The sequence below is a fragment of the Macaca nemestrina genome, chromosome 7 (assembly GCF_043159975.1).
Source record: "Macaca nemestrina isolate mMacNem1 chromosome 7, mMacNem.hap1, whole genome shotgun sequence".
NCBI classification, from domain to species: Eukaryota; Metazoa; Chordata; class Mammalia; order Primates; family Cercopithecidae; genus Macaca; species Macaca nemestrina.
The window spans coordinates 135463438-135488925 of record NC_092131.1 but is presented as its reverse complement, the minus strand read 5'-3'; the positions used below and the strand labels follow the sequence as shown (position 1 = coordinate 135488925).

The window sequence follows — 25488 nt, the reverse complement described above, 5'->3', positions numbered from 1 at the left end:
ATGGGGAGAGTATGGGCCAGGTGAGGGAGCCTGGTGCCGTGTGGCCTGGCATGGATGAGAGGCGATGGCACTGGGTGGGAGGTGTGGAAGAGGGCTTGTGTCAGAGCGCCTTGGTGTGCCGCCCCAGCAGGCGCTGTCACAGCCCTTACCCTTCTCAGTCTCGTTCCATTCTCAGCATGATTTTCCAAATCCTGAGCTCCTGACCTCCAGAGGCCAGGCACACGCCTGTCCTCTGAGGGGCCATGGGCATGGTGGGATGAGGAGGTACAACTCCAACAAGCAACTGCTGGACTCATGCCTTGGCTGAAGTGTTTGTGCGCCCTGTCCTAACACTAGGCCCAGGGAAAGAACAGAACTCGCCCCTCTCCTCCCGAAGTTCAGAATCTCCTCATGGTTCTCTGAGAGGCTGCGTGGCTCACTCCCTCTCTCTGTTCACATAGTTGCTCAAGTGTCCTCTCCTCACAGGGCCGTTCCTTCCACCTTGTCATGGCAGTACCCCCCTTACTCTCTCTGCCTTCACAGGGTTTTGTTTTGTTAATTTTTTTTGAGACGAAGTTTCACTCTATTGCTCAGGCTGGAGTGCAGTGGCATGATCTTGGCTCACTGCAACTTCCACCTCCTGGGTTCAAGCGATTCTCCTGTCTCGGCCTCCTGAGTAGCTGGGATTACAGGCTTGTGCTACCACACCCAGCCAATTTTTATATTTTTAGTAAAGACAGGGTTTCACCATGCTGACCTCAAATGATGCGCCTACCTCAACATCCCAAAATGCTGGGATTACAGGTGTAAGCCACCATGCCTGACTGGGTTTTATGTTTTTCTTTGTGCCACTTAAGACCACCTGATGTTACACATTTGTTCATTGATTGATTTATTGTCTGTCTCCTCACACTAAAATTGAAGCTTCATGACAGTGGGGGACTTGGTCAGTTTCTTGCCTGCTGTCTGCCTGGTGCCCACACAGAGCCCACAGGTAAGGTAGCAGGTGCTCAGTGGACAGTAGGTGGCGACTCTTAGACCATGGCAGAAGGGTGGGTAGAAGAGGACAGGTGTTAAGTGTCGGAGGGCCTGGGATCTGCTTTCAGCTTTACCCAGTTTTTGCTGTGTGACTTTGAACAAGTTGCTGGATCTCTTGGGCCTTAGCCTTTTTTTTTTTTCTTGGAGACAGAGTCTCACTCTGTCACTAGGCTGGGGTGCAGTGGCACGATCTTGGCTCACTGCAACCTCTGCTTCCTGGGTTCAAATGATTCTCCTGCCTCAGCCTCTTGAATAGCTAGGGGTTACAGGCGTGCACCACCACACCTGGCTAATTTTTGTATCTTTATTAGAGACAAGGTTTCACCATGTTGGCCAGGCTGGTCTTGAACTCCTGACCTCAGGTGATCATCCTGTCTCGGCCTCCCAAAGTGCTGGGATTATAGGCATGAGGCACCGCCAGCTTTTGTTTTTCAATTTGCCCTTGGAAAGATACTTAAATAGACCTGTTTGAATCTGTTTAAGAATAAATAGCCGGCCATGGTGACCCGCACCTATCCACCCAGCTACTTGGGAGGCTGAGGCGGGAGTATTGCTTGAGCCCAGGAGTTCAAGCCCAGCTTGGGCAATTTAGTGAGACTCTGTGTCTAAAAAAATAATAATAAATGCATTCATATAACACAGTGTTGAAGGGAAAAATAATGAAACGTTAGTAGTGACTCTGCTGGGTTGTATCATAGGAGGTTTGGATTTTTTCTGTGATTTTCTAGATGTCCTATGTGGTGTCTATATTACGACTATTAAGGATTTCCCTAGACATGGTCTGCCCTCAACGTGAGTCTCATTGCTGATGTCTGTTCCACAAAGCCCTGCTCCAGGGGCCTTCACCAAGTCCCAGCCTTGGTTTTCTCACTTATAAATGAGGATAATTGACCCTGGTCTATGCACTTTACAGGACACTTGTATGAATCAGAGGATACAGTGGGGAAAAAAAAGTTTGGAAATTTAGGTCTCTGCAAACTAAGGGCCAATGTACTGGTATTTGTGACAGTGACCAGATGGGTGGGATGCGGTGATAATAAGAGTGCAAGGAAGGGGGATGGGAACATTGTTTTGCCTCTGAGGAGCAGCTTTAAGCCCTCTCACGTTCCAGCGCCAGGTAGCAAGGGGTTCCCCTTGACTGGCAGGGTAGATGTAGCTGTGTAGGCTGTTAGGTGAGTGACTCCAGTGGAATGGAATCATCACTCAGCTCCCACCCTGCCACACATACTCATAAGAAAAAAACCCACATGCTCTGTGCCTGGTGCAGAGGTCTAGAATGGGAATTCCTGCCAAACCCTGTCCCCTTCTAGCCTGTGTAGCTTCAGCAAGCAGATAGGTTTTACTGTTTTTTTTCTGCCTCCTTCATGATCCAACCATAGATAGTATGTCTTACCAGTATGGGTGGTTGAAGCAACAGACTTTGAAATCCTGACTGTTCATGATAACGGACTCCTGCCTGTGGATCATCTGGCCAAGTCTGCATTCTCAGAGTGGAAATCGACTGTCTTTCTATTCTACTTCTAAAGCAGCTGCTCATTTCATCTCCTGACAGTTGCTTCTTGAACTTGGAACAAGGGGCCTTGGTGTACAGTGTTTGCAAGCCAAGGGCTGCCTGATGGCGGACGGGGTGTTGTCCTGGGACTCAGGGTCAGGGCTGGTCTGTGTGGAATGCTGACCCTTCTCTTCCCCAATCTACCTGTGTCAATTCCTTCCTTTTCTATTTTCTCTTCCTTGCAGATGTCAAGCCCTCCAACATCCTAGTCAACTCCCGTGGGGAGATCAAGCTCTGTGACTTTGGGGTCAGCGGGCAGCTCATCGACTCCATGGCCAACTCCTTCGTGGGCACAAGGTCCTACATGTCGGTATGAACAGAAGTTTCCATTGCTTGAGCTTCTTGTACGGTCAGGGATAGGAGCCCAGTGGGTATCTTTCCTGTGGAGCCAGAGTCTTGTGCTGGGTGGGGGACGAGAAGTGAGGGAGGAGGCACAGTGGTCCTCCCTGAGGAGATGAAGTTGAATGGGAAGATGGTCTTGGTCTTTCTTAGGCCTTGGAGCATAACTGGGATATTGGGGCCTTGACTCACTGAGAGGATTGTGCAGCTCCAGAATGCAGCTTTTCATTCTGAAGGATTGTGAGCTCCAGCTCCCCTCTGGGCATCTCTACATGATGGTCTTTAGCTCCACAAACCCAGGATGCTCAGATATGACCCACCTCAAACTACCTCACCTCCTCCTTTTCTCTTAGCAGTAAATAGACAGCATCATCTTCCTGGTTTCCCAAGGTAGAAACCTGAGCATTGGCTTTTAATGTGCCTTCTCAGCAGCCCATCCTTTCAGTATCTTGTAGCTCCCAACTCCTGAGAGTCTGTTCAGAATTGTCCAGCCTCTTTTCTCCCTCCTCACTATGTCTGTCAGTCATTTACTCCTCCCTCTAACTGCAGCACACCTGGACCCCACGCCAGAGTCTCTGCTCCATTTCAGCCAACACCCAGTGTTGGGCGTCTTCCCTCCTGCTCCCAGCTCTGCTGGCTCCCACTGTCACCAGAGTGTTGTGTGGGGCTATCCTCACACTATGGCAACACCAGCATGTTCTCTTCCCTCCTCCATATCACCAGTTCCTTGGGGACAGGGACAAGGTGTCTCTCTTGTCCCTAGTGCCTGGCGTGGGGCCTGGCATGTGGTAGGTGTTCAGGGAATGCTTGGCAAGTGGGTAGATGTTTAGTTGGCTGAGTGGGAGGGTACATGGATAGCACATTTCTGAGAATGATTCGGAAAGGTGGAAACGTGAGTCTGGGCCAGTGCTGAAGTGTGGCAGAGTGGAGAAGCGTTGGAGTGAGTAGGCAGTCTTTACAGAAGTGGCAGGGAGTGCAGGCCCGTGTGGAAGGGGGGACAGGCGCAGAGGCTCAGATCTTAACTGAGATCACATTGTATGTGTTCTCTGTCAAAGCACATGTCATGTCCCTGGAAGGTCTCATTTGATCCATGTGGTTGTCCCAGGAAATAAAGATTATTGTTCCCATTTTAGAGGTGAGGAAGTGTAGATTCAGGGAGGTTAAGCAACCTGCCTGCTTAACCTTGCTGAGCCAGGATTGAAAGCTAGCTGCCCCCTTGCCAGGCAGATGCCCTTTGCACAGCACACCCTCATTTGCCTCTTAGGGAGGATTTGGCACCTGTGCCCAGATCCCAGTGTGAACACATCCTCATTCCTTCTTGCTGGCACCTACCCCCCACTGTGACTCCAGCCACTGTCAACATCACTCACCTGGCACTGACCCACATCCCCACCCCTCCACTCCAGTGATCCACAGTAGAACTCCTTCTCTGTCATCTCCTTATTGTTTCTTCCCTAAATGTCTAATAACTGAGCAGCTGGCATCCTGGGCCATTTGACTGCCAACTCTCAAGTTCAAAATCCATTAACAGGCCCTAGGAGTTACTGGTCAAGGGTTTAATGGTTTGGATTTTTGTGGTTATATGGTCAGTTCCAAAATAGTCCAGTGTTGGAGTTAGTGAAAAATGCTACAGGAGAAGTTAATGTCTAAATGAATATACTATGGCCAGAATAAATATTTTTTCGGTAGGGTTCTTGAAATACATGTGCTATTTCAAATAATGCTCATTAAAAATAATGCTTTTACATAGCACTGTATACATTTTTTCTCTTTGGCTCTTCCCACCAGTATCAACCAATATTTGTACAGCATTTTACAACATCTGACATACATTGTCATTTGATCTTCTTAGTAACCCTAAGTAGAGTTTTCTTATGTCATTGTTACTGTCATTTTCATCATCAGCAGCTGACCCCCCCCCCCGACCTTTTTTTTTCCGACACGGTGTTTTCGCTCTTCTTGCCCAGGCTGGAGTGTGGTGGCGTGATTTTGGCTCACTGCAACCTCTGCCTCCCGGGTTCAAATGATTCTCCTGCCTCAGCTTCCCAAGTAGCTGGAATTACAGGCATGCACCACCACGTCCAGCTAATTTTTGTATTTTTAGTAGAGACAGGGTTTCGCTATGTTGACCAGGCTGGTCTCGAACTCCTGATCTCATGTGATCCTCCTGCCTCAGCCTCCCAAAGTGCTGGGATTAGAGGCGTGAGCCACTGCGCCCTGGCCCAGCAGCAGCCCCATTTTATAGATGAGGCTGATAGTCAGGATCCTTTAGCTTGTAAGTCCCGGAACTGGGATTTAAGTCTCAGGCCCACTGACCCAAGATCTTTTGTTCTATGTATCCACGGCACACCTCATTCCCAACCCGCGTTCCACAAGCTTCATGTTTCACATTCAGTGACAAGATGAGCCACTCATGCTGGGGTTCGGACACGCTGCCCTGTGCGTGCAAGACTGTGGCCAAGCTGGGTAAAGCTGGAACCACAGGCTGAAGTGGCAGCCAGGGCCCAGCTGATTACATGTGGTCTGTCAGTTTAGGCCAGATTATAGGAGAGAGAGAGCAGGGATGAGGGGTCAAAGCCACAGAAGCCAGCTAGGATTTGGTAAACACAATGTTTGGGGGTAGGTGGAAGGCCAAATTCAAGAGGTTAGTGGAGCTCTTGAAACAGGATATGAACTATTGAGAAGGGACAAAAGAGAAAATGCATTAGCAGACCCAGGGGTCCATGTTAGGTCAGGTATTTATAACTGTCTGTCTCTCCTGCAGCCAGAAAGACTCCAGGGGACTCATTACTCTGTGCAGTCAGACATCTGGAGCATGGGACTCTCTCTGGTAGAGATGGCGGTTGGGAGGTATCCCATCCCTCCTCCAGATGCCAAGGAGCTGGAACTGATGTTTGGGTGCCAGGTGGAGGGAGATGCAGCTGAGACCCCACCTAGGCCAAGGACCCCCGGGAGGCCCCTTAGCTGTGAGTAGCCTGGTGTGTCCCCATCTTGGACTGTGTGTTGGGGGGTCCCTTACTTTCAGGGGTTTCTGGAGGGCTGATTCTCTGTACATTCTGCCAAGACTGATTTCTCTGTCCCTGGATGCCAGGCTAGGGCTAGGAGGAAGCAGCAAGGGTCTCCAGGTGGGTGGTGTTATTACCAACTACTTCCTACCATTTGTTGAGTATGTACTATGTTCTAGGCACTGCACTTAGGACTTTGTATACATTATTTAACCTTTTGTATTATTTTTATTATTAAGGGTCTTGCTGTGTTGCCCAGTGCAGTGGCTAGTCACAGTCTTCAACTCCTGGGCTCAAGCAGTCTTCCTCCCTCAGCCTCCAGAGTAGCTGGGACTACAGGCTATAATTTATCTGGGGGGTTGGGAGAGAAGGGGCTCACTCTGTCTGGAGTGCAATGGCACGATCACAGTTCACTGCAGCCTTAACTTCCCAGGCCCAAGTGATTGTCCTACCTCAGCCTCCTGACTGGGACCACAGTCACATGCCACCATGCCCAGCTAGGTTGTTGTTTATTTTGTAGAGACATAGTCTCCTTATGTTGCTCAGGTTAGTCTCTAACTTTAGGGCTCAAGCAATCCTCCTGCCTCAGCCTCCCAAAGTGCTGAGATTACAGGCATGATCCACCATGCCTGGCTTCTAATTTCTGGGGTTTTTTTTTTTTTTTTTTTTTTTTTTTTTTTTTGAGACAGAGTCTCGCTCTGTCGCCCAGGCTGTTTTTGTTTTTGTTTTGATACTGGGTCTTGCTCTGTCACCCAGGGTGGAGTGCAGTGGTGCCATCATGGCTTACTGCAGCCTTGACCTCTTGGGCTCAAGTGATCCTTCTGCCTCAGCCTCCTGAGTACCTGAGACCACAGGCATGTGCCACTGTGCTACCATGCCTGGCTAGTTTTTTGGGTTTTTTTTTTGAGATGGAGTCTCACTCTTGTTGCCCAGGCTGAAGTGCAGTGGTGTGATCTCAGCTCACTGCAACCTCCGTCTCCCGGGCTCAAGCGATTCTCCGGCCTCAGCCTCCCGAGTAGCTGGGATTACAGGTGTGTGCCACCACGCCCGGCTAAGTTTTTGTATTTTTAGTAGAGATGGCATTTCTCCACGTTGGTCAGGCTGGTCTGGAACTCCCGACCCTCAGGTGATCCGCCACCCTCAGACTCCCAAAGTGCTGGGATTACAGGTGTGAGCCACCACGCCCGGCATGCCTGGCTAATTTTTAAAATTTTTTGTATAGATGAGGTCTCGCTATGTTGACTAGGCTGGTCTGGAACTCCTGGGCTCAAGTGATCCTCCTGCCTTGGCCTCCCAACGTGTTGGGATTTTAGGTGTGAGCCACTGCGTTCTAATTTTTTAATCATGACTTTTGGTAGTTTTTTTTTTATTGAGATAGAATTCACGTAAGACAAAATTCACATTTTAAAGTATGTAGTTCAGTGGTTTTTAGTATATTGTTCCATGCTGTGCAGCCATCACCACTGTCTCATTCTGGAACATTTTCATTACCCCAGAAAGAAACCCCATCTCCCACTCCCCCTCGCCTGATCCGCTGACAACCACTAATCTACTTTGTGTCCATGGATTTGCCTACATTATAGAATTTTAATAGCATTTCATTTGTGAATATGATTATAATCTCCATTTTAAAGATGAGGAAACTGAGGCACAGGGCCCTTGTCAAGGCCACATAGGCTTGTAAGTGGCCAAGTCTGACTCCCAAGATGATAAACACTGTGCAGTACCACCTGCCTCTCTGAATGTGAATATTGGAAAGTAAACCTGGTACTCAGGGAATAGCCTGACCTAGCCAACTGTTTTTTATGTAGCTCCTGTCTGGCCAGGGATACCTGCCCTATACCTCCATGAGGTCCACATGAGAGAGAGTTTGTATAAAGGGGAAAGCAGAGGGGGCTAGGGGTAGCTGATGGCAGGTCATTGGAGGGGCTGGTGGCTGTGGCCTCTGAGACTGGCCTGTGACTCTAGGAGACAAAAGGAAGAAACGCAAGTTCATGGATAATTAAAACGAAGTCCTTTAGTTATTTAGCTGCTATCTCATTTGTGCCTCTCTCAGTAGAAGGAAGGGGGAAAGGACAGACATAATTATTATGTCTGTGCTTTACAAAACTCAGAACTTTGGCTCAGCAATGAACTGATTTGCCAAAGGTTATGAACTTAAGATGTGGCAGAGCCCAGACTTGTACCCTGCCTTTGCTGGTCCCCTCTGTGTTCAAGCCTTATCTGTGGATGTTTAATTTTTATTGTCCATGACCCTGTTCTGGTCCCAGGGATCTATACCCAACCCCTTGCCTCATATTAAGAAGTAATCTGTTTCTGAGAAGTATTTTTTCTTTTTATAAAATTTGTAGCATATGGAATGGACAGCCGACCTCCCATGGCAATTTTTGAGTTGTTGGATTACATAGTCAACGAGGTAAGTACTGCCTGGTTTCCTTCACCTTGGAATTTACTTGCTCATCTTAAGAAAACACCCAGATCCTGGGCGCGGTGACTCATGCCTGTAATCCCAGCAGTTTGGGAGGCTGAGGCAGGTGGATCACATGAGCTAAGGAGTTCGAGACCAGCCTGGCCAACATGGCAAAACCCCATCTGTACTAAAAATATGAAAATTAGCTGGGCATGGTGGTGCACGTCTGTAGTCCCAGCTACTCGGGAGGCTGAGGCATGAGAATTGCTTGAACCTGGGAGGCAGAGGTTGGCTCTGAAAAAACAAAAACCAAAAAACATCCCCGTCACAGGTTCAGTCTACTAGAGTTTAATATACCTCTCTTTACTATATGCACAGCTTTATACTAAGCACCACGGGCTGTAGAAAAGCAGTTTCAGGATCAGATCATTGCTGCTTAAGGATAATGAGGGAGGCAGAGCATGTTGCATTTGTAGGAGTCAGAAAAAAAGCCATCTATCCTCTACTGCTGTGGACCTAAGCTGGGTGGTTCCGGGTGGTAGTCATATTAAGGGAAGGGATATCTGAGGTTAGATATGCCATTGCTGGTCTCCTAGCGTGCACTGCTCTCTTCCAAATTTTCACATTAATTTCCCATGTGATTCTCCCAAGCATTGCTGAGGTAGGCCAAATTGGTTCCTTTTCAAACAGGTGAGGAAATTGAGCCTCCAAGATGAAAAGTAGTCCATGTCATTCCCACCCAGTGCTCTTTCTTCCTCACCACCTCCCACCTCCCACCTCCCATTCTTACCTCCTAGGAGGCTTGGCCGCATGGCAGTTGATCCACTGCAGCCTCTGCTGACACACAGCCCCTCTGTTGCCTAGCTCTTTCCTGTTTAGAAGGAATGGATGCTGCCTCTGGAGGCCAAGCTGCTGGTCTCTTCTCTCCCTTGAATAGTCCCTTGATTCCCTCAGCAGCAGGGACAGTGTGCAGAGTAGGACTTGCTCTGGGTTACTGTTCTAAGAGCTGAGTTCTAGTCCTCACCTCAGATCAGACTGACATGGCCCTCCGAGGAAGAGCACTAGGGGATCAGTGTCTCATTTTTAATCTCAAATTAAAAATGAGATTTGGGGCTGTACATCAGAGCAGTGACATCATGGACATTATGTCTGTGGGTCAGCACCTCCCAAAGAAGCTACACGCAGCTCCCAGCCCGGGTGTGTAAGTGGGCCCACATTTCCTGGACTGCATGGAACACCGTGCGCCCAGTGCTCCAGAGCCTTGTAGTGTATAGCGCTGCGTGATCGCTCTGGGATCTGACAACAGCCTCGCTGTGGAGTGTGCGGGTAACATTCTTCCAGACCCAGCCCTGTCAGTTCATGTTTCATCAACTTTGCACTGCCTCTCTAGGGCTCAGAAAAGGGATTTTTAAAAACCGGTTTGCTTCTGCAGGTGCTGTCAGACCTGGGCCAGCCTGGTGGTTTGCATGTGCCCCTAGCTGTTGCTGCCAGTAAATTGCTAGTTACGTTTCCATGTCGCACTCCAAGATTTACCATTGTAGAGTTTCAGAGCTTAAAAGGGTCCCTGAGATCATTAGGCCCAACCTCTTCGTGTCATAGAAGAGTAAACTGAGGCTCAGAGAGGAACAGTGGTTAGTTCAACATCACCAGACAAGTGAGTGGACTTGCCTTGGTCCCAGTTCTAAGTGTGCTATTTGAGACCAGTGGTTCCAAAATGGTTACCCAAAAGGCAGCACTGGCCTTCCACCTGTGCCTTTCCTTGACTGGATGAGAGTAGCACTGCCTTTGGACTGCAGAGAAGACTTTAAAAAAATAGCACTGGCTGGCAGGAGGGGTGGGATGGGGAGAGGAGATGGCTGGAGCAAGGAGCCAGGCATTTTTCTTATCTCAACATGTGTTTGCAGCCTCCTCCGAAATTGCCCAGTGGAGTTTTCAGTCTGGAATTTCAAGATTTTGTGAATAAATGGTAAGTTGGCTCCTTGTTCTCTGGAAGGGTACTCTGGATTTGTCAGGCTCCCCACCCCATTTCTGGAAGCACCAGCTTTGCTTCTGCAGGCACAGCTTTGCCCTTTCCCCTCCCCTCTGATGATTCTCGGCTGCTGCCATAAGCCCTTTTTTAGAGTGCCAAGACTTATGTGACATGTCTAACTACATCATGGATGTAGTAGCTGCTCCTTTTGGTACTTGCTCTCCAGGGATTGGCACATTGCTTTTTGATTCAGCAAGAATGTATTAACTTACTGTGGGCATGATATTGTGCTTAGAACCGGAGGATGAGTCAAGCCCAGGCAATCCTCAGCCTCTAGTGTGCAGAGAAGACAGGCATGCAAACATGTTATTTGAGCTAGAACCAGTGCCAGGCAATAGCTCTCACCTTGTCTTTCTTCCTTTAAGCTTAATAAAAAACCCCGCAGAGAGAGCAGATTTGAAGCAACTCATGGTGAGTCCATTTATTCCAGATTCTTACAGTACCTGTTTATTCATTTGTTGTTCTCTGTCAGTCACCTGTGCAGTACTTCCAGAGCCCATTCATTCCCTGCCCACTGTGGTCCAGCTGAGCCTGGGGCTGCAGAATACCAAACACCAGTCTCCTCTGCCCTCCTATCAGTTTAAGGGAAAGCTGGGGTGACCCCTGCAGCCTGAGTAAGCATGCCAGAGAAAGGCCTTAGGGGGCCATGGGAAAGAAAAGGTCAGCCCACCACCTTCATGGGGATGGGGCCTTTCCCTAATACTGACTGCCTCACCTTACATTCAGCCTCCTTCCTGAGTCACCCTCCGCCTGCTGTTTCGTTTGGTGGCAGTGGGGTTAGCTAAGTAATACTGTAAATATCTGGAGAGCCAGACTGTGCATAATATGCACTAAGTCCATCATTTTCGTTGTCCCTTCTAACAAGCCTGTGAGGCATTTAAGGCAGAGTTACTGTGTCCATACTGCAAGAGTAGGCTCCAAGAGGTGACTTGCCCAAGGCCTCACAGCTGCTGTGACTGATGGAGCGGGTCTTTGGGCCTGCAGTTGGCCCCACTGCTGCTTAGGGGCAGGTGCCAGGTGCTCCTTCCAAGTGCAGCACAAGCTCTAGACCTGATACTCTTGGGATTTTCCTTCCTGGTGGGTGTTTTTGTTGTTGTTTCTTTTTAACACTACGTTCTCTCGTTTCCTTACATGCAGGTTCATGCTTTTATCAAGAGATCTGATGCTGAGGAAGTGGATTTTGCAGGTTGGCTCTGCTCCACTATCGGCCTTCACCAGCCCAGCACACCAACCCATGCTGCTGGCGTCTAAGTGTTTAGGAAGCAGCAAAGAGCGAGTCCCCTGCCCAGTGGTTTGCCATGTCACTTTCAGGCCTCCTTCCCATGCCTGTCTGTGTTCAGATGTGCATTTCACCTGTGACAAAGGATGAAGAACACAGCATGTGCCAAGATTCTACTCTTGTCATTTTTAATATTACTGTCTTTATTCTTATTACTATTATTGTTCCCCTAAGTGGATTGGCTTTGTGCTTGGGGCTATTTGTGTGTATGTTGATGATCAAAACGCGTGCCAGGCTGAATTACAGTGAAATTTTGGTGACTGTGGGTAGTCATTCTTACAATTGCACTGCTGTTCCTGCTCCATGACTGGCTGGCTGCCTGTATTTTCGGGATTCTTTGACATTTGGTGGTACTTTATTCTTGCTGGGCATACTTTCTCTCTGAGTAGGAGGGAGCCTTGTGAGATCCTTCACAGGCAGTGCATGTGAAGCATGCTTTGCTGCTATGAAAATGAGCATCAGAAAGTGTACATCATGTTATTTTATTATTATTAGCTTTTCATGTAGAATTCAGCAGTTTACATCCAAATCTAGCCAGAGCCCTTCACTGCCATGATAGCTGGGGCTTCACCAGTCTGTCTACTGTGGTGATCTGTAGACTTCTGGTTGTATTTCTATATTTATTTTCAATATACTGTGTGGGATACTTAGTGGTATGTCTCTTTAAGTTTTGATTAATGTTTCTTAAATGGTGGAATTATTTTGAATGTCACAAATTGATCAAGGCATTAAAAGGTCAGATTTATCTTTCCCCATATCCAAGTACCAATGCTATTGTAAACAACGTGTATAGTGCCTAAAATTGTATGAAAATCCTTTTAACCATTTTAACCTAGATGTTTAACAAATCTAATCTCTTATTCTAATAAATATACTATGAAGTTTAAAAAAAAAAGGATGAAAGCTACTTTTGCTTTTGTGGTAAGCTTTTCAATTTCTTTAGTACGCAAGAAATACTGGTTGAGCCAAGCATTATTGGTGAAGGGGAAAGGTGAAGATGAGGAGGAGGCTGGAAGGCAGAACCACCACACCAAGTTCAGTGCTTTGGACTAATGGGGCTTCCTGTAATTTCAGTCTCTGGACTCAGTCCACCTCTTCTCATCCCACACCCTTCTCTGTTCGTCCAACCCCCTTCCTTGTGGGACCTGTGAATAGATCCTGTATATTCTTTTGATCTCTTTATACAAAGGAAAAGCAGCAGATGGGGGTCTGGGAGCAAATCTGAGAAAAATCACAAAATATTTCTTATCTCACAGAACACTTCTCATTTTCCATATACCAATAGTTGAGCTGAGGGCCTGTCTGCACTTCCAGGCTGTCATGCCCACAGGAGGGCCTTGCTGGTAACCAGCTTGCCTACCTGGTGTGGGAGCTTTCTGCACGACAGCATAGTCTGTTTGCGACATTAAGCAATGGTTTCCCTTCTTTCACCACTTAAGCACACCTTCCTGGAAAGGAGGAATGTGCCTGATGCTGGCTTTGTCATGCCTGTGAGGTGGCAGTGATGTCACAAAGCCATGGCCCACTGGCCACAGGATCCCTTTCCTTAGCTGAGAAGTCTTTGGGAACTTTTAGGTACATTTGAGGCTGCCTGGTCAATACCTCTCCCCTCATTATTTTCTTTGAAAGGGCAGGTTATAGAAACTAAAAGCAACATGTATATTTATAAATAAAAGGCCCATTCCTTTTTAGATTAAAAACAAAACTTGAGTAAATAATCTTCTAAGTAGGTAGTGCCAATCTAGAGGTACCAGAAATTGGGATACTGCCAGGATTTTTTAAAAATGATCAGTGTTGTATATACTGCTGCCTAAGCTAGTCGGCTTTTTTTTTTTTTCTCACCGTGAGGTATAGCTTTTCTAAGTCAACAGTTCAACTTACACATTTTCAACACATAAACATTCAGGCTGGGTTTTAACATTTACACCCTGTGTCTTTTACAAATGACAGGATACCACCACTACTGAGAATGTTTCATTAAAATGAGAAGACTACATCCTTAGGAGAAATGTTATGAACTGGTATCCAAAACCCAGATCTGACCACTTTCATGCTCGGTGTCTTTTGAGGGGTGCTTAGATTTTTTTGTTTTTAAATTTTTAACCAAGAATTATGATCCCTGCATGAATCTTGCAGTGTTTTGAGCTCCCAATGCCAGATTCTTACTGAGATACCAATGATAGTAGGAGTTTCAAATGATCTCGTTAGCACCTCATAGCAACCTGTGAAACTGCTAGAACACATGTGAGTATCTTCACCTTACAGATGGGAAAGTGAGTTGCAAAGAGGTGGGAGGACAAGGGACCAGTTAGTGGTAGAGCTGGAATTCATAGTCAGTCTTTCCAACTTTGCAAACCCATGTTCATATTTTAAATTAGACCCCCAAAATTTATGTACCTTGATGCTTTTTGTTCCCAAACTATCTTCCCATTGTGTGTTCTAAGGAACATGCTCATTTAAACTTCTGGCTGTTTCCTCTAAGAGCAGCTCAAAATAACTTCAATGAAATGTGGATTAACAAAAAAAGGTATTCTTTGCTTTATTTGGGAACTGCTGCATAAGTTCTGCTTGACATGATTCTTTGTGTTTTGTTTGGCTTTTACTGTTGCTTGAGCAGGGGAAATTAATTTTATAAAATTAAAGAACTACTTATTTCACAGTATAGTAGTTAGTGGAAAAGGGACAGTATGCAGAAATGAACCTCAACTTCAAATACGAAGTAACAACTCTTACTCTGTTACAAAAATCCAGTCTTCCGGCCTGGCGTAGTGGCTCACGCCTGTAATCCCAGCACTTTTGGAGGTCGAGGCGGACAGAAAACCTGACGTTGGGAGTTTGAGAGCAGCCTGACCACATGGAGAAACCCTGTCTCTACTAAAAATACAAAATTAGCCGGGCATGGTGATACGTGCCTGTAATCCCAGCTACTCGGGAGGCTGAGGCAGGAGAATCACTTGAACCCAGAAGGGGGAGGTTGCGGTGAGCTGAGATCACACCATTGCACTCCAGCCTGGGCAACGAGTGAAACTGTCTCAAACAAGTAACAAAAAAAAGTCCAGTCTTCCAAGCATGGCACATCTCTCTTTAAGGGCTAGAAATGGATTTCAAACCATCCTGTTGTATCTTTTCCTCAGAGAAGGAACTGCTGCTGCTCTCTGTCACGATCTAGAAACCAGCAGGCTCCATGATGGCTATTTATAATTTATTTATAAAAACATTTTACCAGTGAGTGATGTCTCAAGTGAGAGGTGATAACAGCTACACAAAGCAGTTTATAGCATGCAGTATTTCAATGCCTCTGAGAGGTAGCAAGCTTGTGCTCTCAGATGGCCCTCAGTCCTTCCCCTTGTCATCTTTCTGTCCTAGACTGTGAGCTAACTGCTCACAAGGATTCAGCGGCATGCAAACAGCCTTTAATTGGTTTTCTTCAAAGAGGCATTGTTGACTGGAAAGACTGGCTTGTATTTAAACTCTGCTCTTTTTGCAAATGCCAGACTTTCCCAACAGTATTTCAGAGGAAATTGTTTTGAACAGTTAACCGAATCTGACCAGATTACAGACAGCACCACCCATATTGCTCAATGCTAAGACATAGCATCTTTGATTTTCTGTATGTCATAACATTCTGAAGCTTGAGTTACTGATGGAGCCATTTTTGCAACTACACATCCTCCTTATAGTTCTTGCTTTCCTTTCAAGCAGATCACAGGGCCCAGGGCAAGATGAGTTCCTTGAGGAGAAGTGCCTGAGACTTAGAAATGCAATTTGTATAACTGACCAGCCTGGCTTTCCCCCTTCTTTAGGAATCTGATTCTTCTTCTTCCTCTTCTTCCTCCTCTTCCGTCACATGACTCTTTGTGCTCAACTCCAGGGTCGTTTGGTTGATTGATGCTTCATTGTCTACATGCACCAACATCTGTATTGGCCAAGGGCATCACAGATTAGTAGGAAAGCTGCTGGCCTCAAAACAGCAAATTCTTAAAAATGATTTAAAATCAGATCTCAATTGCGTATCCCCAGTACTTATGACTAAGAGGTATGGCCACTTTCCTTTTATACCCCCACCTCCATTACCAAAATGGGGCAAAGGTAAATGCCCCTGATTCACTAGAATGTTACCTCATTTACAAACATTATTACAGAAAGCTCCATAAGATTTGTGCCAACTTACATGTGCTGCTGTATCATGGTTTTAAATGTCTTAACACACAAAATCTGGGAGAACTCAAATACTGTGTACTTAGAAATAAGATTTTGCTGACTGACTTGAGGGCATTTGGTAAGAGATGAGTATGATGAGGACTGGAACTCATCTTTTAGCACTGTGCTTTGTACTTGAAGCCACACTCTTGATTCCCAAGGTTACTTATTCACAAAAAAGCAAGAGTTTTGACATATCCCTACAAAAATCACTCTCCCCCGGGTTCATCTGAGTAACTAGACAGAATGGATGACGAGGAGGATAGAGGTAAAACATTAGTAACTACTTAATAAATTAATTAGTGTATAACCAGCTGGTAGGAAGGTGGGTATGTAGAGTTGCCACCTTATTAAACCAGAAAATTCTTATCAGCACTTTCCAGAGCCCTTTGAGCTAGGTAATGTGATTTACAACAGTTCTTCACCACCCAAGCAGCATAGGAGCAGAGCAGACTTTGCATTCTCTCCTAGGCCTGCACTTGATTAAGCTTACATCATGTGACTGTTCAGGTACAGTGTGAGAAGACAGCATCTCATCCCCTCTTCTAGAACTGATCATTGATTGGAGGGCCAATTCTTCAACCTAGAAAAGAAGAGTATGGGACACTTTTCCTTACTATTTCACTGGATGTGGTTAAACTGCTGGGCACACCATGAAAGGTTTGCATCAAGAGAGGGAATGAAAACTATCTCTGTTGCTCTAGAGGGAAAGTTGGAGGCTCTTAGGTTTTCTCTCTTTTAAGGAGATGAGTAAAGAAAGACTCCAGCCCTTTTCCCCTGGGCTGAACAGGTGCTCTGGCTGAGTCATGGCTTCCACTTCCCCAGACCTAGCAACTCAAAGTACAAGTGTGTCATTAAAACAGCCAAGTGTCATCTGATTCCTCAGAGATTCCCTGGACCTGAGGCTGTCAACTCAGTAATGAGAAGGTGAAGGAAAGAATAGAAAACAGAGGTGTCATCTGAAGCATAAGGAAATCTGGGCTTTGGAGGTGGTCATCGATATACTCATTAGGTACTGGGTACTGTGGGAATACAGGGACACAAGTAAGTGGAGGGCATTATGACTTCCCTAAGGAGGCCAGGTGCAGTGGCTCATGCCTGTAATCCCAGCACTTTGGGAGGCCGAGGCGGGCGGATCATGAGGTCAGGAGATCGAGAACATCCCGGCTAACACTGTGAAACCCCATCTCTACTAAAAATACAACTTCCCCAAGGAAAAATGCTTATGATTTTGATATGTCATAGGTGTACTTTTCATTTTACAAAGGGCTTTGGTAATCCTCACCTCATATGGACTTAAAGTTTCTGAAAAAGGGCCAAGCCCAGTGGCTCATACATGTAATCCCAGCACTTAGGGAGCTGGAGGTGGGTAATCACCTGAGGTCAGGAGTTCGAGTACACCCTGGCCAACATGGTGAAACCCAGTCTCTACTAAATACAAAAAATTAGCCCGGCGTGGTGGCACATGCCTGTAATCCCAGCTACTTGGGAGGCTGAGGCAGAATCCCTTGAACCCAGGAGGTGGAGGTTGCAGTGAGCCAAGATCGTGCCATTGCACTCTAGCCTGAGCAACAACAGTGAAACTCTGTCTCAAAAAAAAAAAAAAAAAAAAAAAGACTCTGAAAAGGATGCTGAGCAGGGATTAGCATAATAACCTCCCCAGGGCTTTTTTTTTTTTTTTTTTTTTTTTTAAAGGCAGAGTCTCCCCGTATAGCGCATGCTGGAGTGCAGTGGCACAATCTGGACTCTGCAGCTTGACCTCCTGGGCTCTGGCTATCCTCCCACCTCAGTTTCCCAAGTAGCTGGACTACAGGCACGCACCATCACGCTCAGCTAATTTTAATTTTTTTTTGGAAGGCCGGCCGTGGTGGCTCAAGTCTGTAATCTCAGCACTTTGGAAGGCCGAGGTGGCTAATGGCTTGAGCTCAGGAGCTCGAAACCAGCCTGAGCAACATGGCGAAACCCCGTCTCTACTAAAAATACAAAAATTAGCCGGGCATGGTGGTGCACGCCTGTAATCCCAGTTACTTGGGAAGGTGAAGCACGAAACTCGCTTGAACCCAGAAGGCAGAGGTTGCAGTGAGCCGAGATCGTGTCACTGCATTCCAGCCTGGGCGACAGAGTGAGGCCCTGTCTCAATTTTTTGTAGAGACGAGGTCTCACTATATACCCCGGGCTGAGGGGCTGCATTAAGCACAGGTGTGGGAAGTGGCCCACGTGGGCCTAAATCCCGACTCCTCAAGGCCATGGCGTCTGGAAGCTCCAAACGTTAGGACAAGTCTCTTCTCCCAGGGCCTCAGTGTCTTCCTTGGTAGCATGGGAGGATCTGGGAGTTCCTTCTGGCTTGGCAAAACTAGAGCCATTTCAAGCGCCAAGGCAAACTAGAAAACAGCAGCTCAGGAGGAAGGGGTCGGTGGCCAGAGGGGTCTAGGCGAGGCTTCGGGAGGGAGCACTTCCTCAGACTGCTGTCTGAGGGCCATTAACATTTACAGGAAGCAGCAGGTAGGACTGCACTTGCCAAACACACATCCCCCCTGGGCCTCACCCTAGACTTGCGAGGTCAAATTTCTGAGAGGTGGGGCCTAAGAAGCGCACAGCAAACTCCCCAGGTGATTCAGATACCTGTTTGTTTGTAAACCTGTAAATTGGCGCCACCACAGATAGTGAGTAGGGGAGAACTGACCGCAGCAGGTGGTCACCGCAGAGGCCGAGGTTGGGGGGTCTGCACCGCAGAGGCCCAGGTTGGGGGGTCGCTCGGGAGGAATGGAGGAGGAGCGGGAGAGGGCCGCGGGGTCACCTTGAGGCGGTTCAGCTGGTCGTGCAGGGCTGCCTTCAACCGCAGCAGCGTCTCCTCCTCCTTGCGCAGTTCCTGAAGCCGGCTCAGCATGTTTCCTGGTCACATAGGCGAACTCCGCGATGCCGTCGGCCCGGCGCTCGGTGATGACGCCATCGCCGACTCCCGGAAACCGAGCGGGGAGACGGGGCTGCCCGCCACATTGGGGAAAGGCGAGGGATGCGCCCCCTTCCGGCGCCCGCCGTAACCTGGCCACTCCGCGGGCGACGAGGGGCAGGAAGGGTGCGTGTGTCAAAACACCTTGATTCATGAGTAATGATCAGGATTTCGAAATTAGATCCATGGAGCGGCAAAGAACCTGAAGAAATCTTGGGTTTGGCCATCCTTTAATCCGATGGGCCATTTCCACACCAAGTGGTCAAACACCGTTTCAAATAACTGGGTGAACAGCACTTCCAATGTGGTGTTCCAGCAAGTGGCTATTTTTAACTCCACAAAACCTGCACATGTATTTGAAGGCAGGCACCAAATCAGTAGTACATGAACTCTACTGTGTTAAGAGGGTCTGCAGGGTAGGACTCACAGTGGACTTTAAAGGGGTAAGGCTGCACAAAATAGAGAACTAAAGAGCATGAAAATAAAGCCGTGCTAAGAAATGATGTGCTTAAGAACTGAGATTTGGCCCTGGAAATGGGGAAGATAACAGATCACCGTGGCTATGAACTTTGAGAATGTCTGACAGTTTGAGACTGTCACAGGGAAGCTGAGTTTAACAATCCAGATGCAAAACAAGACTTTGACACAGGACAAGAGGTTAATTCTAGGGTATTATTTGCAGTTTAGCTTTATGAGTTAAAAAAAAAAAAAAAGGAGGGGCCCCTTGTATCTGGAGGCATTTCATGGGTATTTCTTTTGGACACACTTGGTTAACATAATCATCAAGACACACATAAGTCCTGAAAAATGCTTCTGGTACTTTTGGGGCAGTCTCCCTCTGACACCCAGGCTGGAGGACAATGGTATAATCTTGGTTCATTGCAACTTCCACCTCCCAGGTTCAAGTGATTCTCCTGCCTCAGCTTCCCCAGTAGCTGGGGTTACAGACGTGTACCATGACCAGCTATTTTTTTTTATTTTCAGTAGAGATGGAATTTCATCATGTTGGCCAGGCTGGTCTTGAACTCATGGCCTCCAGTGCTTTGCCCACCTTAGGTCTCACTGTTGGGATTACAGGTGTGGCCTTCTGGCACTTTTTCAAACCATGGGTGAAAATATTCAACTCTATTGTCATAGCTGGTTAAAAAGAACACTTTTCAAAAGGTAATCAATTTTACTGCAGTACCAAAAAAAATTGTGTTCTCCAATTGTGCCCTCTTGTGGTTAAAGTGTTAAATATTTACAGAATTTAACCTATTTTCCACCTGGTGGGGAGCTAAACTTGAACAGCCTCTGCGTTTCTCACCAAGTCCTGTTACACTTACTTTTAAGCCACATTATTTAAAAAATCATAATTTTTTAATCATTCCCCTTCCATTGAACTCCATGGACTCAGTATAAAATGGAACAGTCTAAATTATGGCCAAAATGTCACTTTAAAAAAATTATAACCAAGCTTTACAGAACACACCAACAAGCCATGTTTCTCACTGCCTGTATGATCAGGTATTTATTCAAGAGAAGCTGTCCAAAATAATGTGACCCTTATGGAATAATCAAATTTAAGAGTTCATGCAGCAGGCTTCTTTTCCTCTGTAGTAGGTTTCTTTTCTGCAGGCTTCTTTTCAGGGGCCGGTTTCTTGGTAGCTGCTGCCTTTTTTCCCACCAGAGGCTTCTTCTGCTTCTTAACACCAACAGCAGCCTTCTTTCCTTTCTTACCTACCACAGGCTTCTTGCCTGCAACCGCCGCCTTCTCATCTGATTTGGCTTCTAGTGCTGCTGCTGCAGCAGCTGCCTTATCCACCCGGAGCTTGTGCTGCAACAAATTAGGCAGAAAACAGTAAGAATCAAATTATTCTAAGAACTTAATGTATCAGTAGAAAAAAAAAAACCCAGCCAGGCGCGGTGGCTCACGCCTGTAATCCCAGCACTTTGGGAGGCTGAGGCGGGTGAATCACCTGAGGTCAGGAGTTTGAGACCAGCCCCACCAATATGGTGAAACCCCGCTCTACTGAAAATGAAAAATTTAGCTGGAATGGTGGCGTTCGCCTGTAGTGCCAGCTACTCGGAAGGCGGAGACAGGAGAATTGCTTGAACCTGGGAGGTGGAGGCTGCAGTGAGCCAAGATTGCACCACTGCACTCCAGCCTGGGTGACCGAGCAAGATTCCGTCTAAAACAAACAACAACAACAAAACCACTCACATTCCTGGCCTGGCGAAGAATGGTATTCCGGCGCATGGTCTTTGCATATGGGTTTAGCTTCAACATGATTCTCAGGTTTTTCAGTGGGTTCTTCTTTAGGACTCTGCGATGAATCTTTTTGCTATAAAAAGGCAGACACTGGATCAACACAACTTTATACACATACAAATTTTTGAAACAACCAATAGTATAGGGTTAGGGCAAGAATTACACTCTAAGTGTCACTTTACCGTGGTGCTCGAAGGGCTCTTTGGATCTCTGGGCTTTTCAAGATTCTGCTAAGATCTGTATTAATCATCTTGTGCATGGGAAGACTGAAAGGGAAAGATTGACATGTACGTGTAAAAGTAATCAACCAAAGAACATGAAGCTCAACTGAAGCTTTATTTTTAACCACTATGCTCTCCAAAATATCTACTACACTATCGCTTCTCATTAACATGGACCAAGCCGGGTGCGGTGGCTCAGCCCTATAATCCCAGCACTTGGTGAGGCCGAGGCGGTTGGATCACCTGAGGTCAGGAGTTCAAGACCAGCCTGGCCAACATGGTGAAACCCCAACTCTACAGAAATATAAAATTAGCCGGGTGTGGTGGTACACACCTGTATTCCCAGGTACTCGGGAGGCTGAGACAGAAGAACCCGGGAGGTGGAGGCTGCAGTAAGCCGAGATCACTCCAGCGTGGGAGAGAGCGAGCAAGACTCTGTCTCAAAAACCAAACCAACAAAAACCAAAAACACGGACCAGATGAGTTCCATTTTGGCATATTGTTGCTGCACATAAGGGCAAATGGGAACAAAATTATCTAGAAAACATGTAAGCCAATTCTGAATGTTAATATCCACAATATAAACAGCTGTGCTTAGTATATGAAAGATACTCACTTGTAGTTACTCTTGAGGGAAGCGGCTTTACGCCAAGTGCCATACAATTCATCTAACTTCCGGAAAGCACTCTCAGTCCAAATGCAGAAACGTCCCACATGCCCACCAGGAGCAAGCTTCAAAATGTTCAGTTTGCTTACATTAAGCAGAGTAATTCCTTTTAAAGGGAAAGAAACATTAGGGAGCCTGTATTTCAACAAAAGAAACACAAATCATCTTTATGGCTTAAGAGCTACAAAAGGTACCTGAGAACTTATTAATTGTGAAGTTTCAACCATCAATGGTGCAACTCTTTCAGCCATAAATCAGAACTTCCACAAAATCATGTGTTTCAGAAACACGGACCATGAAGTGGAATCTCATCATAACAAAAGCTGAGTAGAGTTGCAGACTATACCTAGTCAATATATGTAAGCAGTTTAATTACCAGGGATGTTTCTGAAGGCCTTGATGATACCATTATCCTCATTATAGATGATGCATGGCCCCCTGCGCTGGATACGGCGACGGTTTCTCATTTTGCCTTTGCCAGCTCTCATTCGCTGAGAGGCATAGACCTACAAAGTGAGCAGTTTTAGTATTTTGATTAAGATACAATTTCTGCAATAGATCTTCAGAGTCTTAATTCCATTTTACAGATGATTAAACTGGGCACAATAACTTGCCAAGGTTACACAGAGCCTTAAACGGCAGTTAGGATTTAAACCCAAGTAATTGGGCTCTGAGGTTCTTGTTCTCTCACACATTAAGGCTTAGCCATACCACCCTTATCTTCTGAAATTCAAAGTGACAAATTGTGAACAAGGAGTACCAAACTGTAAATGTGTTCATTAAACGGACCTTTTTGATATCATTCCAGGCTTTAAGTTTCTTAAGGAGCAAAACAGCTTCCTTGGTCTTCTTGTAGCCTTCAACTTTATCTTCCACTACCAAAGGAAGTTCAGGAACTTCCTCAATACGATGACCTAACAAAAACCAATTTGATACTTACTTGGTTATCCTGAACCTTTTGGAAAATAAAAAAAAAAAAATCAAACATTTTATACAACCAATAAAAGCAAAATGGCATTCAATTTGCCAAGTCAGAATTTCCACAAATATCATGTGTTTCAGAAACACGGACCAATTAAGTGGAATCTCATCATTTTGACAGTTACATAAAAATGCGGTGGGGAACACAATAGGCAAGTTTAAGTAGACAGTTTTCTAAGGATTATACTAAACCACTACTTGAATAATTAGTTCCCCAGTTAAACTAGTATTCGCTGATGATTGATTTGTCAGATTTAAGTAGTCAGACTTAATATTTAGTAAAGGATTAAAATTTAATCAGACACTTCAGGATGAAAAGAATGTGCAATTTTAACAAACATTCATGTAAAAGAAAAGTGGGGCATTTTGTATCACTCTGATATAAAATTTTTTTAAACTGGTATGTAACATGTATTTCTGGAGTACATTTAACAACTGAATGCCCTCATTTGTCAACTGGAATATCCATTAACTAAAACATTTTATGCTAAAAACATTCAAATTATTCTCTTCTAGCCATCTTGAAATGGGTTACTGTGAATAACCACCACCCTAATCAAACAGTAGGTGTCTTATTTCTTCTATCAAACTCTTTTATAATACAAGTGTTACAAACCTTTAGACATGACCAGTGCTGGTAGGGCTGAGGCAGCCAGGGCAGAACAGATGGCATATCGTTTTTGGGTTGTGTTCACTCTACGATGCCAACGGCGCCAGGTTTTGGTTGGTGCAAACATTCGGCCTCCACGACACATCTATTTTTCCAGTCAAGAATCACATTTCTCAAATTTTAGTAATTAAAATAAGGTTATTTCTTGCTCAGTAAAAATTTTCGTCAACCTTCTGTACCAGCTTACTGACAGCAGGCAACTGTCGCTGAGAACAGAGTAAGACGCAAATTACGACATCATTGCAAGCAAAATAACCCCATATAAATGAAGCCCCTTTCTTCAAGACAAAAAAGGTAGTATTTTTACACTGTATTATCATCAATAAACCAGACCCAGTCTGCTAAATTCCATCAGAGCTGATCAGTCTTAGGTAGTGAAACAAAGGATACGTTTCCAAAAGCACCCTGGCCAGAGCGGTGAGTCCCACCACCTCGAACTCTGGGAATTCGAGCCACAGCTCTGCCAGTACCCCAAGACTCAGCACTGGTCTGATGACCTAAAATTGAGAGAGAAAAACTTTAGCTGCTTCATCATAAATACCAACCTATGATTATTACGCATGGTAGCAAACAGCATCAGAACATCCGAGAAAATCATGTGGTTCAGAAACACGGACCAATGAAGTGGAATTTCATCACTACTGTAAAGCAATCCCTAAAATATCTGCAGAAGGTATAAATCCATACCTGCTAATTCACTGACAGCGTAGGGCTGTCTGTTGTTTTTGCGCAGGTTGGTGTGAACAAAGTTCACAATATCTGGTCGAATAGGAGCCTTGAATACAGCAGGCAAAGTGACATTTTTGCCAGATGACTCCCCCTTTTCGGAGTACACCGATATCAGTGGGCGAGCACACGCCTAAAAAAAAAAAAGGAAAGGATTATTTTTATCGACAAGTAATGTTGGAAGCAAACTCTTCTCCTATGCCAACAATATCATTAAATACTCAATTGCAGAAAAGACTGGTATGGTGGGGCAAACAACGCTTAAACCAAAATAGCAGTAAATGACTAGAGCCCTTACAAGCTCAAACTCTACCGTACATTTTTATTTTCAAAGAGAATTGTTTATTGTAAAACTTTCAAAGCAAGCCTTATAAAGCACAATAGCTAAATCAAAACCATATTGCAAGGTTTGGAGATGCTGTTTAATGCCAATTAATCAGCAAATCCTGTCTACCCAGGCTCTACTCATCCCAACTTCCATCCCTGTCCCACTCACCCTCACCCTCTACTAAACACGTTTCCAAAGCTCACCAGTAGAAAGACTGGGTGATACTACTTTTTGTTTAAACCTCCAAAGGCTTCCCATCTGTGAGTAAAATCAAAATCCTGAGGCTGGCCTACACAACACTACGTAGCATATACGGACGCTATTTGTGGAAAAGCAGTACACATATAACACTGGTCTTATTACGAGTTGACTAAGAATTCAAAGATTTTGATGACACCGAACAGAACAATTTTTAAGAGAACCAGAAAACTTTTAATAGAGATGATTCCTAAGTTGGGCAGAGATGAGCATTCAGAAAAAGACTAAATAGTCAAGTATTCTAAGAAAAGGTTCCACTGCTCCTAAGAATGACCCATTGCTTTCCACTACTGCTTCCCGGCGCGTCCTGTGCTGGGAACCCCACGTTGCCTTTAAAATGGCTGCCGTATCGCCGCACATCCCAGTTCCACACCAGAAAAAGACGTCTTTGGTCCTCATCTCGTTCTCCTCGCTCTATCTCCTACAGATTCTATGTTCCAAACCCCAAATCCTTCTTTACTGGCCCCGAGATACGGGGTAAGGCCAGCGAAAATGATTTCCACTCACCATGGCGGAGAGAGGAAAAAACCACGTTCCTCTCACCCCGGATGCTGCTACAGGAAAAGGAAGTGCTTACGCCTTCCACCGTATATGTCACCTTCCGC

General features: G+C 45.8%; 3 protein-coding genes and 4 non-coding genes across 10 annotated transcripts in view; 1 reads left to right on the top strand and 6 right to left on the bottom strand.

Moving 5' to 3' along the window:
* The window catches only part of LOC105488275 (mitogen-activated protein kinase kinase 1), a 110783-nt gene extending 98245 nt beyond the window's left edge, over positions 1-12538 (top strand). The window contains exons 6-11 of the mRNA XM_071101163.1: positions 2755-2879; positions 5673-5874; positions 8265-8329; positions 10228-10289; positions 10718-10763; positions 11490-12538. Coding sequence (XP_070957264.1) covers positions 2755-2879; positions 5673-5874; positions 8265-8329; positions 10228-10289; positions 10718-10763; positions 11490-11603 — 614 coding nt within the window. The 3' untranslated portion in view covers positions 11604-12538. The remainder of the gene's footprint in view (positions 1-2754; positions 2880-5672; positions 5875-8264; positions 8330-10227; positions 10290-10717; positions 10764-11489) is intronic.
* A 2278-nt stretch (positions 12539-14816) lies between these two features.
* On the bottom strand, positions 14817-18785 carry LOC105488268 (small nuclear RNA activating complex polypeptide 5). Of its 3 annotated transcripts, none has more exons than XM_011752148.2 (3): positions 18629-18785; positions 16325-16414; positions 14817-15547 (listed from the first exon to the last, which is right to left on the bottom strand). In XM_011752148.2, the coding sequence occupies exons 1-3, from the start codon at positions 18716-18718 to the stop codon at positions 15431-15433; spliced, it is 297 nt and encodes a 98-aa protein (XP_011750450.1). In that variant the 5' UTR covers positions 18719-18785; the 3' UTR covers positions 14817-15430. The 3 variants fall into 3 exon arrangements, with proteins under 3 accessions (XP_011750450.1, XP_024650677.1, XP_070957265.1); XM_024794909.2 differs by having other exon boundaries at positions 18515-18650; XM_071101164.1 differs by lacking the exon at positions 18629-18785 and adding an exon at positions 18454-18561.
* Positions 18786-20264: 1479 nt separating this feature from the next.
* Positions 20265-25479, bottom strand: LOC105488258 (ribosomal protein L4). 2 transcript variants are annotated; one of them, XM_011752147.3, is made up of 10 exons: positions 25391-25479; positions 24259-24430; positions 23962-24068; positions 23518-23656; positions 22710-22834; positions 22297-22426; positions 21870-22026; positions 21215-21298; positions 20985-21105; positions 20265-20597 (listed from the first exon to the last, which is right to left on the bottom strand). In XM_011752147.3, exons 1-10 carry the CDS (start codon positions 25391-25393, stop codon positions 20352-20354), a joined length of 1284 nt encoding a protein of 427 aa, XP_011750449.1. In that variant the 5' UTR covers positions 25394-25479; the 3' UTR covers positions 20265-20351. The 2 variants fall into 2 exon arrangements, with proteins under 2 accessions (XP_011750449.1, XP_070957263.1); XM_071101162.1 differs by lacking the exons at positions 20265-20597; positions 20985-21105 and having other exon boundaries at positions 21216-21758.
* LOC112428769 (small nucleolar RNA SNORD18) lies at positions 22171-22240 on the bottom strand. The gene has a single exon (XR_003020816.1). It is a non-coding gene; the product is annotated as a small nucleolar RNA SNORD18 (small nucleolar RNA).
* LOC112428768 (small nucleolar RNA SNORD18) lies at positions 22948-23019 on the bottom strand. Its single transcript, XR_003020815.1, has one exon. It is a non-coding gene; the product is annotated as a small nucleolar RNA SNORD18 (small nucleolar RNA).
* On the bottom strand, positions 23718-23816 carry LOC112428771 (small nucleolar RNA SNORD16). The gene has a single exon (XR_003020819.1). It is a non-coding gene; the product is annotated as a small nucleolar RNA SNORD16 (small nucleolar RNA).
* Positions 24144-24215, bottom strand: LOC112428770 (small nucleolar RNA SNORD18). Its single transcript, XR_003020818.1, has one exon. It is a non-coding gene; the product is annotated as a small nucleolar RNA SNORD18 (small nucleolar RNA).
* Positions 25480-25488: the final 9 nt, after the last annotated feature.

What these genes read in the sequence shown, in the direction of transcription:
- LOC105488258 (XM_011752147.3), bottom strand. An exon ending in CGCTGTCAGTGAATTAGCAG is followed by an intron (nt 24,069 to 24,258) that starts GTATGGATTTAT and finishes TCTCAATTTTAG; the next exon opens with GTCATCAGACCAGTGCTGAG. An exon ending in GCCAGGGTGCTTTTGGAAAC is followed by an intron (nt 23,657 to 23,961) that starts GTATCCTTTGTT and finishes CTGGAAAAATAG; the next exon opens with ATGTGTCGTGGAGGCCGAAT.
- LOC105488268 (XM_011752148.2), bottom strand. Translation starts at nt 18,718, where the DNA reads ATGCTGAGCCGGCTTCAGGAACTGCGCAAGGAGGAGGAGACGCTGCTG. An exon ending in ACCAGCTGAACCGCCTCAAG is followed by an intron (nt 16,415 to 18,628) that starts GTGACCCCGCGG and finishes CTTCTTTTCTAG; the next exon opens with GTTGAAGAATTGGCCCTCCA. An exon ending in TACCTGAACAGTCACATGAT is followed by an intron (nt 15,548 to 16,324) that starts GTAAGCTTAATC and finishes TGGCCAATACAG; the next exon opens with ATGTTGGTGCATGTAGACAA.